This window comes from Pan troglodytes, chromosome 7 (genome assembly GCF_028858775.2).
Source record: "Pan troglodytes isolate AG18354 chromosome 7, NHGRI_mPanTro3-v2.0_pri, whole genome shotgun sequence".
Classification (NCBI taxonomy): Eukaryota; Metazoa; Chordata; class Mammalia; order Primates; family Hominidae; genus Pan; species Pan troglodytes.
In genome coordinates, this window is record NC_072405.2 from 118,226,736 (window position 1) to 118,239,266 (window position 12,531).

Here is a 12,531-nt window from a genome sequence, read left to right on the forward strand (position 1 = left end):
ATGAGATTTAATTATCTCATATATATATGAGTGATTTAATGATTACTGACACAGCCCTTAATATATTAAATTATGAATAACCTGCTTACCATTTGTCATTTTATTCTGTGGTCCCCTTTTTCTTATCCTTTCTATCCCCTAAAATTTGAGTTCCTTAAAGAAAGGGATGTTCCTTCGGTATCTATTTTTTAAACCACAATTTCTATGGCTGACCTAGAAGACGAGACTCATTCTGTAAGTGATTTTTGGATTAAAAGGTGAAAAATTGCACCCTCATTACTATGTACAAAATGCCATTCCTTAAACGTTTTTAAATAGTTGTTAAACTTATAACTCAGATTACTTTAAAATAACCTAAACATTTTAGTTATATTAGTAATGGTACTTAAAAAAAAACACCTTTACCATATATTTAATTGCAGGTTAGACTAATGAAGGATTACCAACTCAGATAAAAAGAGAAAAAGAAGCTATAGAAATTGGTAAACCAGAGAGATTGTTCTCAGCATAAAGTACTTAAATTCCTTTGTGATTTTTTTTATAAGCACTGAGTAGGTACTCGTTACAAAAATCTGTCAAACAAGATTGTACTTGAGATCGTTGTGATTAAAAAACTACTTACATAATCTAAAATAAAGTGTGTATGTGGAATTGTGTCTTACAGCTCTATACAAAATATAAAGTAAAAGTGCTCTTATCCTACCACACTCATTTTTTCCAAGTTTGAGCTTAGACTCTTTTTTTTTTGAGATGACATCTCACTGTGTTGCCCAGGCTAGAGCACAGCAGTGCTATCTCAGCTCACTGCAACCTCCGCCTCCCAGGTTCAAGTGATTCTGGTGCCTCAGCTATCCCAGTAGCTGGGATTACAGGTGTGCACCACCATGCCTGGCTAATTTTTGTAATTTTAGTGGAGATGGGGTTTCCTCATGTTGGCCAGACTGGTCTCCAACTCCTGGCCTCAAGTGATCCACCTACCTTGGCCTCCCAAAGTGCTGGGATTACAGGCATGACCCACCACACCCAGCAAGCTTAAACTATTTCTATCACCTATTACAAATACATTTTTTTAAAAAAATCATTCAAAATCTTCAACTTAGCTCCTCTCCTAAGTTGCATATCCAGCAATACAGGATAGACAAAACCAAATGCTCACTTGCACATCTGTTCATATCTGGGGCTCGGTGTCCATAGTACCCGGATGGGCAGGAATGCAGGCACTCTCCATACTGGCGCATCCCTTCTCTTCGAAGGAAGAAGAACAACTTCTGTTGACATCGGCTGCACCCATTGTCCTTTGAACAAGACAAACAACCCTTGCAAATGGGATTTGATACATAACTAGCTGTAAAAGAAAAACAAAAATTGTGTTTAATTATCAGTATAATCAGATTTTTGGTAAATACACCTGCTGAAAAGACAAATGTTTCTTTTCTTTCTGCTATACTCACATAGAAATACTAAATAAAATATCCCTCCCCTTCTTCCCTCTACCTCCTCCACCCAAAAAGTTGTTAATACACAACCAAACTTAGAAACAGAGGAAACTCAGAGGCAGAGTTGAGGCCAGAAGCTAAAGTTGAATGGCTCATGGGGATGTCAGACTAGACAGAGGTAGAACTTAGGGCAAGGTCCTCAACCCAGGCCAAGAAATATTTATGTGAAGATCTAGCACTTAGCTCCCTTTATGTAGATGGAGTAAATGGGACTGTTTGTCCATGACCCCCTGCCCTAACTGGCTAGAGCAGGGGATTCTGACCCTAGCTTGGGAGCACACAGCGGGTAAGCACAAGAGAAAATATAATTCATGAGACATCAGAACACCAAGTCCACAAGGCTGGGATCCAAATCAAAATTATCATTGTAGCATGGGGTCTATATGATGTTGACAAGTTAAAATAAGAATTTGTCCAGATCCAGGAAAACCCAGAAAGAAAAAATAAATAAATATAGAATTACTCTCTAGATATTTTCTACAATCCTGAGACCTAGACTTTCATGAAATGCTACCTTAACATCAAGATGAACAAATCATATGAGCAAGTAAACCTTCATGAGGAACAGTCAACAATATCAGTAACAAGAAAACTTCACACCTAAAAAACCAGAAATAAGGACATTCTAAAGGAGCCTTTAAAATGAATATCTACAGAATATCTGAAGAGATAAAGGGATAACTAGAAATCACATGGGAAAAAGCAAGAATGTGCACATTACAATGAAATGAAAATTCTAAAACTTAACAAAAAATTCTATGGACAAATTGAATGGTAGAAGAGAATGACATAACCAAAAACACTTTTAAATAACTGTAGCACAAAACAAGATAAAAAGGTACTAAGCATGTAAGAAAAAAACAGAAACGTTCCAATACATGATTAGTAGTTACTACAGAAGGAAAGAGTAAAGAGAATGAATAAAACACACCTTAAAATGAGACGCAACTTCAGCAAAGTCTCAGGATACAAAATCAACATGCAAAAATCACTAGCACTCCTACACACCAACAGCAGTCAAGCCAAGAGTCAAATCACAAACAAACTCTCATTCACAATTGCCGCAAAAATAATAAAATACCTAGGAATACAGGTAACTAAGGAGATGAAAGATCTCTATAAGGAGAACAACAAAACACTACCCAAGAAATCAGAGATAACACAAACAAATGGAAAAACCTTCCATGCTCATGGATAGAAGAATCAATATTATTAAAATAGCCATACTGCCCAAAGCAATTTATCGATTCAATGCTATTTCCATTAAACTACCATTGACATTTTTCACAGAACTGGAAAAAACTATGTTAAAATTCACATGGAACCAAAAAAAAGCCCGAATAGCCAAGGCAATAATAAGCAAAAATAACAAAGCTGGAGGCATCATGCTACCTGACTTCAAACTATACTACAGAGCTACAGTAGCCAAAACAGCATGGTACTGATACAAGAACAGACAGGCTAATGGAACAGAATAGAGTATCCAGAAATAAGACCACACATCTACAACTGTCTAATCTTTGACAAACCTGACCAAAACAAGCAATGAGGGGCCGGGTGTGGTGGCTCACGCCTGTAATCCCAGCACTTTGGGAGGCCGAGGCAGGCAGATAACCTGAGGTCGGGAGTTTGGGATCAGCCTGACCAACACGGAGAAACCCTATCTCTACAAAAAATAAATAAATAAACAAAACACAAAATTAGCTGGGCATGGTAGCGAATGCCTATAATCCCAGCTACTTGGGAGTCTAAGCCAGGAGAACTGCCTGAACCTGGAAGGCAGAGGTTGTGGTGAGCCAAGATTGTGCCATTGCACTCCAGCCTGGGCAACAAGAGCGAAACTCCATCTCAAACACACACACACACACACACACACACACACACACGCAATGGGGAAAAGATTCACTATTCAATAAATGATGCTGGGATAACTGGCTAGCTATATGCAAAAGATCGAAACTGGACCCCTTCCTTATGCTATATATAAAAATTAACTCAAGATGCATCAAAGACTTAAAGGTAAAACCCAGAACTATAAAAACCCTGGAAGAAAACCTAGGTAATACCATTTAGGACATAGGCACAGGCAAAGATTTCATGATAAAGATGCCAAAAGCAATTGCAACAAAAGCAAAAATTGATAAGTGGGATCTAATTAAAGAGCTTCTGTACAGCAAAAGAAAATATCATCAGACTGAACAGGCAACCTACAGAATGAGAGAAAATATTTGCAAACTATGCATCTGACAAAGGTCTAATATTTAGCATCTATAAAGATCTTAAATTCACAAGGAAAAAAATCATTAACAAGCAGGCAAAGGACATGAACAGACACTTCTCAAAGGAAGACACACACGTGGCCAACAATCATATGAAAAAACTCAACATCACTGAATATTAAAGAAATGCAAATAAGAAATCACAATGAGATGCCATCTCCCACCAGTCAGAATAGCTATTATTAAAAAGTCAAAAAATAACAGATGCTGAGAGGTTGTGGAGAAAAAGAAACACTTATATACTGTTTGTGATAGTGTACATTAGTTCAACCATTATGGAAGACAGTGTGGCAATTCCACAAAAACCTAAAGATGGAAAAACCATTCAACCCAGTAATCCCATTACGGGGTATATACCCAGAGGAATATAAATCCTTCTATTATAAAGACACATACACACATATGTTCATTGTAGCACTATTCTCAATAGCAAAGACATGGAATCAACTTAGATACCCATCAACAACTGACTGGATAAAGAAAATGTGATACACACACACACACACACACACACACACACACACACACCATGGAATATTATACAGCCATAAAAAAGAATGAGATCATGTCCTTTGCAGGGACATGGATGGAGCTGGAGGCCATTATCCTTAGCAAACTAACACAGAAACAGAAAACAAAATACCCCGTGTTCTCACTTATAAGTGGGAGCTTAATGATGAGAACACATGGACACATAGAGGGAAACAACAGACCCTGGTGCCTATTGGAGGGCAGAGGATGGGAGGAAGATGAGGATGAGGAAAAATAACTAATAGGTACTAGCCTTAATACCTGGGTGATGAAATTATCTGTACAGAAAACCCCCATGACACAAGTTTACCTATGTAACAAACCTGCACTTGTACCCCTGAACTTAAAAGTATATGTTAAAAAAGGAATAAAACAGCGGGGAGGAGCCAAGATGGCCGAATGGGAGCAGCTCCGGTCTACAGCTCCCAGCGTGAGCGACGCAGAGGACGGGTGATTTCTGCATTTCCATCTGAGGTACCGGGTTCATCTCACTGGGGAGTGCCAGACGGTGGGCGCAGGCCAGTGGGTGCGCGTACCGTGCGCGAGCCGAGGCAGGGCGAGGCATTGCCTCACCTGGGAAGCGCAACGGGTCAGGGAGTTCCCTTTCCGAGTCAAAGAAAGGGGTGACGGACGCACCTGGAAAACTCGGGTCACTCCCACCCGAATATTGCGCGTTTCAGACTGGCTTGGAAGACGGCGCACCACGAGACTATATCCCGCACCTGGCTCGGAGGGTCCTGCGCCCTCGGAATCTCGCTGATTGCTAGCACAGCAGTCTGAGATCGAACTGCAGGGCGGCAGCGAGGCTGGGGGAGGGGCGCCCGCCATTGCCCAGGCTTGCTTAGGTAAACAAAGCAGCCAGGAAGCTCGAACTGGGTGGAGCCCACCACAGCTCAAGGAGGCCTGCCTGGCTCTGTAGGCTCCACCTCTGGGGGCAGGGCACAGACAAACAAAAAGACAGCAGTAACCTCTGCAGACTTAAATGTCCCTGTCTGACAGCTTTGAAGAGAGCAGTGGTTCTCCCAGCACGCAGCTGGAGATCTGAGAATGGGCAGACTGCCTCCTCAAGTGGGTCCCTGACCCCTGACCCCCGAGCAGCCTAACTGGGAGGCACCCCCCAGCAGGGGCACACTGACACCTCACACGGCAGGGTATTCCAACAGACCTGCAGCTGAGGGTCCTGTCTGTTAGAAGGAAAACTAACAAACAGAAAGGACATTCACACCGAAAACCCATCTGTACATCACCATCATCAAAGACCAAAAGTAGATAAAACCACAAAGATGGGGAGAAAACAGAACAGAAAAACAGGAAACTCTAAAATGCAGAGCGCCTCTCCTCCTCCAAAGGAACGCAGTTCCTCACCAGCAACGGAACAAAGCTGGATGGAGAATGATTTTGACGAGCTGAGAGAAGAAGGCTTCAGACGATCAAATTACTCTGAGCTACGGGAGGACATTCAAACCAAAGGCAAAGAAGTTGAAAACTTTGAAAAAAATTTAGAAGAATGTATAACTAGAATAACCAATACAGAGAAGTGCTTAAAGGAGCTGATGGAGCTGAAAACCAAGGCTCGAGAACTACGTGAAGAATGCAGAAGCCTCAGGAGCCGATGCGATCAACTGGAAGAAAGGGTATCAGCAATGGAAGATGAAATGAATGAAACGAAGCAAGAAGGGAAGTCGAGAGAAAAAAGAATAAAAAGAAATGAGCAAAGCCTCCAAGAAATATGGGACTATGTGAAAAGACCAAATCTACGTCTGATTGGTGTACCTGAAAGTGATGCGGAGAATGAAACCAAGTTGGAAAACACTCTGCAGGATATTATCCAGGAGAACTTCCCCAATCTAGCAAGGCAGGCCAACGTTCAGATTCAGGAAATACAGAGAACACCACAAAGATACTCCTCGAGAAGAGCAACTCCAAGACACATAATTGTCAGATTCACCAAAGTTGAAATGAAGGAAAAAATGTTAAGGGCAGCCAGACAGAAAGGTCGGGTTACCCTCAAAGGGAAGCCCATCAGACTAACAGCGGATCTCTCGGCAGAAACCCTACAAGCCAGAAGAGAGTGGGGGCCAATATTCAACATTCTTAAAGAAAAGAATTTTCAACCCAGAATTTCATATCCAGCCAAACTAAGCTTCATAAGTGAAGGAGAAATAAAATACTTTACAGACAAGCAAATGCTGACCGATTTTGTCACCACCAGGCCTGCCCTAAAAGAGCTCCTGAAGGAAGCGCTAAATATGGAAAGGAACAACCGGTACCAGCCGCTGCAAAATCATGCCAAAATGTAAAGACCATCAAGACTAGGAAGAAACTGCATCAACTAACGAGCAAAATCACCAGCTAACATCATAATGACAGGATCAAATTCACACATAACAATATTAACTTTAAATGTAAATGGACTAAATTCTCCAATTAAAAGACACAGACTGGCAAGTTGGATAAAGAGTCAAGACCCATCAGTGTGCTGTATTCAGGAAACCCATCTCAGGTGCAGAGACACACATAGGCTCAAAATAAAAGGATGGAGGAAGATCTACCAAGCAAATGGAAAACAAAAAAAGGCAGGGGTTGCAATCCTAGTCTCTGATAAAACAGACTTTAAACCAACAAAGATCAAAAGAGACAAAGAAGGCCATTACATAATGGTAAAGGGATCAATTCAACAAGAGGAGCTAACTATCCTAAATATTTATGCACCCAATACAGGAGCACCCAGATTCATAAAGCAAGTCCTGAGTGACCTACAACGAGACTTACACTCCCACACATTAATAATGGGAGACTTTAACACCCCACTGTCAACATTAGACAGATCAACGAGACAGAAAGTCAACAAGGATACCCAGGAATTGAACTCAGCTCTGCACCAAGCGGACCTAATAGACATCTACAGAACTCTCCACCCCAAATCAACAGAATATACATTTTTTTCAGCACCACACCACACCTATTCCAAAATTGACCACATAGTTGGAAGTAAAGCTCTCCTCAGCAAATGTAAAAGAACAGAAATTATAACAAACTATCTCTCAGACCACAGTGCAATCAAACTAGAACTCAGGATTAAGAATCTCACTCAAAGCCGCTCAACTACATGGAAACTGAACAACCTGCTCCTGAATGACTGCTGGGTACATAACGAAATGAAGGCAGAAATAAAGATGTTCTTTGAAACCAACGAGAACAAAGACACAACATACCAGAATCTCTGGGACACATTCAAAGCAGTGTGCAGAGGGAAATTTATAGCACTAAATGCCCACAAGAGAAAGCAGGAAAGATCCAAAATTGACACCCTAACATCACAATTAAAAGAACTAGAAAAGCAAGAGCAAACACATTCAAAAGCTAGCAGAAGGCAAGAAATAACTAAAATCAGAGCAGAACTGAAGGAAATAGAGACACAAAAAACCCTTCAAAAAATTAATGAATCCAGGAGCTGGTTTTTTGAAAGGATCAACAAAATTGATAGACTGCTAGCAAGACTAATAAAGAAAAAAAGAGAGAAGAATCAAATAGACACAATAAAAAATGATAAAGGGGATATCACCACCGATCCCACAGAAATACAAACTACCATCAGAGAATACTACAAACACCTCTACGCAAATAAACTAGAAAATCTAGAAGAAATGGATACATTCCTCGACACATACACTCTCCCAAGACTAAACCAGGAAGAAGTTGAATCTCTGAATAGACCAATAACAGGAGCTGAAATTGTGGCAATAATCAATAGTTTACCAACCAAAAAGAGTCCAGGACCAGATGGATTCACAGCCGAATTCTACCAGAGGTACAAGGAGGAACTGGTACCATTCCTTCTGAAACTATTCCAATCAATAGAAAAAGAGGGAATCCTCCCTAACTCATTTTATGAGGCCAGCATCATTCTGATACCAAAGCCTGGCAGAGACACAACCAAAAAAGAGAATTTTAGACCAATATCCTTGATGAACATTGATGCAAAAATCCTCAATAAAATACTGGCAAACCGAATCCAGCAGCACATCAAAAAGCTTATCCACCATGATCAAGTGGGCTTCATTCCTGGGATGCAAGGCTGGTTCAACATACGCAAATCAATAAATGTAATCCAGCATATAAACAGAGCCAAAGACAAAAACCACATGATTATCTCAATAGATGCAGAAAAAGCCTTTGACAAAATTCAACAACCCTTCATGCTAAAAACTCTCAATAAATTAGGTATTGATGGGACATATTTCAAAATAATAAGAGCTATCTATGACAAACCCACAGACAATATCATACTGAATGGGCAAAAACTGGAAGCATTCCCTTTGAAAACTGGCACAAGACAGGGATGCCCTCTCTCACCGCTCCTATTCAACATAGTGTTGGAAGTTCTGGCCAGGGCAATCAGGCAGGAGAAGGAAATAAAGGGTATTCAATTAGGAAAAGAGGAAGTCAAATTGTCCCTGTTTGCAGACGACATGATTGTTTATCTAGAAAACCCCATCGTCTCAGCCCAAAATCTCCTTAAGCTGATAAGCAACTTCAGCAAAGTCTCAGGATACAAAATCAATGTACAAAAATCACAAGCATTCTTATACACCAACAACAGACAAACAGAGAGCCAAATCATGAGTGAACTCCCATTCACAATTGCTTCAAAGAGAATAAAATACCTAGGAATCCAACTTACAAGGGATGTGAAGCACCTCTTCAAGGAGAACTACAAACAACTGCTCAAGGAAATAAAAGAGGATACAAACAAATGGAAGAACATTCCTTGCTCATGGGTAGGAAGAATCAATATCGTGAAAATGGCCATACTGCCCAAGGTAATTTACAGATTCAATGCCATCCCCATCAAGCTACCAATGACTTTCTTCACAGAATTGGAAAAAACTACTTCAAAGTTCATATGGAACCAAAAGAGAGCCCGCATCGCCAAGTCAATCCTAAGCCAAAAGAACAAAGCTGGAGGCATCACACTACCTGACTTCTAACTATACTACAAGGCTACAGTAACCAAAACAGCATGGTACTGGTACCAAAACAGAAATATAGATCAATGGAACAGAACAGAGCCCTCAGAAATAACGCCGCTTACCTACAACTATCTGATCTTTGACAAACCTGAGAAAAACAAGCAATGGGGAAAGGATTCCCTATTTAATAAATGGTGCTGGGAAAACTGGCTAGCCATATGTAGAAAGCTGAAACTGGATCCCTTCCTTACACCTTATACAAAAATCAATTCAAGATGGATTAAAGATTTAAACGTTAGACCTAGAACCATAAAAACCCTAGAAGAAAACCTAGGCATTACCATTCAGGACATAGGCGTGGGCAAGGACTTCATGTCCAAAACACCAAAAGCAATGGCAACAAAAGACAAAATTGACAAATGGGATCTAATTAAACTAAAGAGCTTCTGCACAGCAAAAGAAACTACCATCAGAGTGAATAGGCAACCTACAACATGGGAGAAAATTTTCGCAACCTACTCATCTGACAAAGGGCTAATATCCAGAATCTACAGTGAACTCAAACAAATTTACAAGAAAAAAACAAACAACCCCATCAAAAAGTGGGCGAAGGACATGAACAGGCACTTCTCAAAAGAAGACATTTATGCAGCCAAAAAACACATGAAAAAATGCTCATCATCACTGGCCATCAGAGAAATGCAAATCAAAACCACTATGAGATATCATCTCACCCCAGTTAAAATGGCAATCATTAAAAAGTCAGGAAACAACAGGTGCTGGAGAGGATGTGGAGAAATAGGAACACTTTTACACTGTTGGTGGCACTGTAAACTAGTTCAACCATTGTGGAAGTCAGTGTGGCGATTCCTCAGGGATCTAGAACTAGAAATACCATTTGACCCAGCCATCCCATTACTGGGTATATACCCAAATGACTATAAATCATGCTGCTATAAAGACACATGCACACGTATGTTTATTGCGGCATTATTCACAATAGCAAAGACTTGGAACCAACCCAAATGTCCAACAATGATAGACTGGATTAAGAAAATGTGGCACATATACACCATGGAATACTATGCAGCCATAAAAAATGATGAGTTCATATCCTTTGTAGGGACATGGATGAAATTGGAAACCATCATTCTCAGTAAACTATCGCAAGAACAAAAAACCAAACACCGCATATTCTCACTCATAGGTGGGAATTGAACAATGAGATCACATGGACACAGGAAGGGGAATATCATACTCTGGGGACTGTGGTGGGGAGGGGGGAGGGGGGAGGGATAGCATTGGGAGATATACCTAATGCTAGATGACGAGTTAGTGGGTGCAGCGCACCAGCATGGCACATGTATACATATGTAACTAACCTGCACAATGTGCACATGTACCCTAAAACTTAAAGTATAATAAATAATAAAAAAATAAAATAAAATAAAATAAAAAATAAAAATAAAATCCATTCAGTCACTCTAAAAAAAAAAAAAAAAAAAAAAAAAGGAATAAAACACACTGTTCAAAGAGATAATGGCTGATTAATTTCCAGATAAAGACATGAGTTCTTAGATTAAAAATTAAGAGACCAAACAAGTCTACATCTAAATACAGTGCATTTACATGACATGAGAATAAAGTCAAGCCAGAGAGGAATAGCAGATTATCTAGATAGGGATAAAACTTTGACTGACAGCAGACTTAGAAAAAAATAAAGATTAGATAGCCGAGATACTATCTTCAACATGTTGAGGAAAAATTATCAAACTATAATTCTATAAGCAGTTATAGTTTAACCAGGTGAGCAAAATGAAGATATTTTAGCCAAAGTAAAGGCAAATATCTTAATTTTTTTAAAAGCATTAACTAAAAGATTAAACTCTGAATATTGGAGAAAATAAAACAGAACCCAGAGGAAGTAGAATGCAACAAGCAATAGTGATCACACCAATTGAAAAACATGTTCATGTCTCTATACAAAAGCATAGCATGTAAAAAACATATAATGATTTTCAAGTTTTGAAACTAAATATCTTATATTCACAAAAATAACACAGAAGACTTGAGAAGGAAGCCAAACTTAAAGCATTCAGAGTTTCCGCATTATCAGTGAGGAAGACTAATGTAAATTAAAATGTAATTACTATAACTTTAAGTTCCTAACTACAAAAACAATAACAGAATCTATAACTTCTAAACCAGTGACAGCTACAAAAGATGTAATATATGTATAAAATATGGGTAGGAAGAAACAACCCGAATATCTATGAACAGAATAGACAAATTACGGTATATTCAAACTATTTGAGTTTTACTCAGTAATAAAAAGGATAATACAGATACACATGACATGAATGAAATTCACATACATTATGCTGATCAAAAGAATCCAAACAGATACAAAAAAGAGCATGCTCTAGATAATTTCATTTATATTAGGGTCAAAGGCAGGCACGGCTAATCTGTGGTGATAGAAATAAGACTACTACATGCCTTTGAGGATTGAGGACTGACTGGAAAGGGGCATAATAGAATTTGCGGGGGATGGAGGAGGTATATTAGTTTCCTTGGGCTGCTGTAACAAATGACCACAATTTGGTGGCTTAAACAACAGGAATTTATTATCTCAATTCTAGAGACTAGAAGTCTGAAATCCCAATATCGTATCAGCAGGGCGTGCTTCCTCTCAAGGACTCTGGCAAATCCTTTCTTGCTTCTTTCAGTCTTTGGTAGCCCAAGGCATTCTTTGGCTCATAGTTACATGAAGTCAATCCCTGCCTCCATTGTCTTATGCCTTCTTCTCTTGTATCTCTGTGTCTTTTTCTGTCTCTTACATTGACACTCTAATTGGATTTAAGGCCCATCTTTATCCCATAATCCCATAGAATCTCATCTTCATCATCTTCGTTGCATCTGCAAAGACCCTGTTTCCAAAAAAGATCACCTTCTAAGTTTCCAGGAGGATATGAGTTGGGGTCATGGGGTGAATATTGGAGAAAATAAATCAGAAAACCCCCATGACACAAGTTTACCCTGTGCACTAGTCAATTCGCTAAAGGGGGTGATGGAAATGTGCTATATCTTGCCTGGATTTTGGTTACACAAATGTATACATTTGCAAAACCCAAAACTATGCATTTATCTAAGGATATTTGTACATTTTTACAATTAATATGCATAATTTACAAGTAAATTATATCTCATTAGAAAAAGTAAAGCATATAAAGGCTATGTGCTAATTTCAGT

General features: G+C 39.3%; 1 protein-coding gene across 3 annotated transcripts in view; it reads right to left on the reverse strand.

Moving 5' to 3' along the window:
• The window catches only part of RSPO2 (R-spondin 2), a 191,536-nt gene that overhangs the window by 88,831 nt on the left and 90,174 nt on the right, over positions 1-12,531 (reverse strand). For all 3 annotated transcript variants that reach the window (XM_001135096.6, XM_009455801.5, XM_009455800.5), the window contains exon 3: positions 1,157-1,345. In XM_001135096.6, the coding sequence (XP_001135096.1) occupies positions 1,157-1,345 (189 nt within the window). The remainder of the gene's footprint in view (positions 1-1,156; positions 1,346-12,531) is intronic.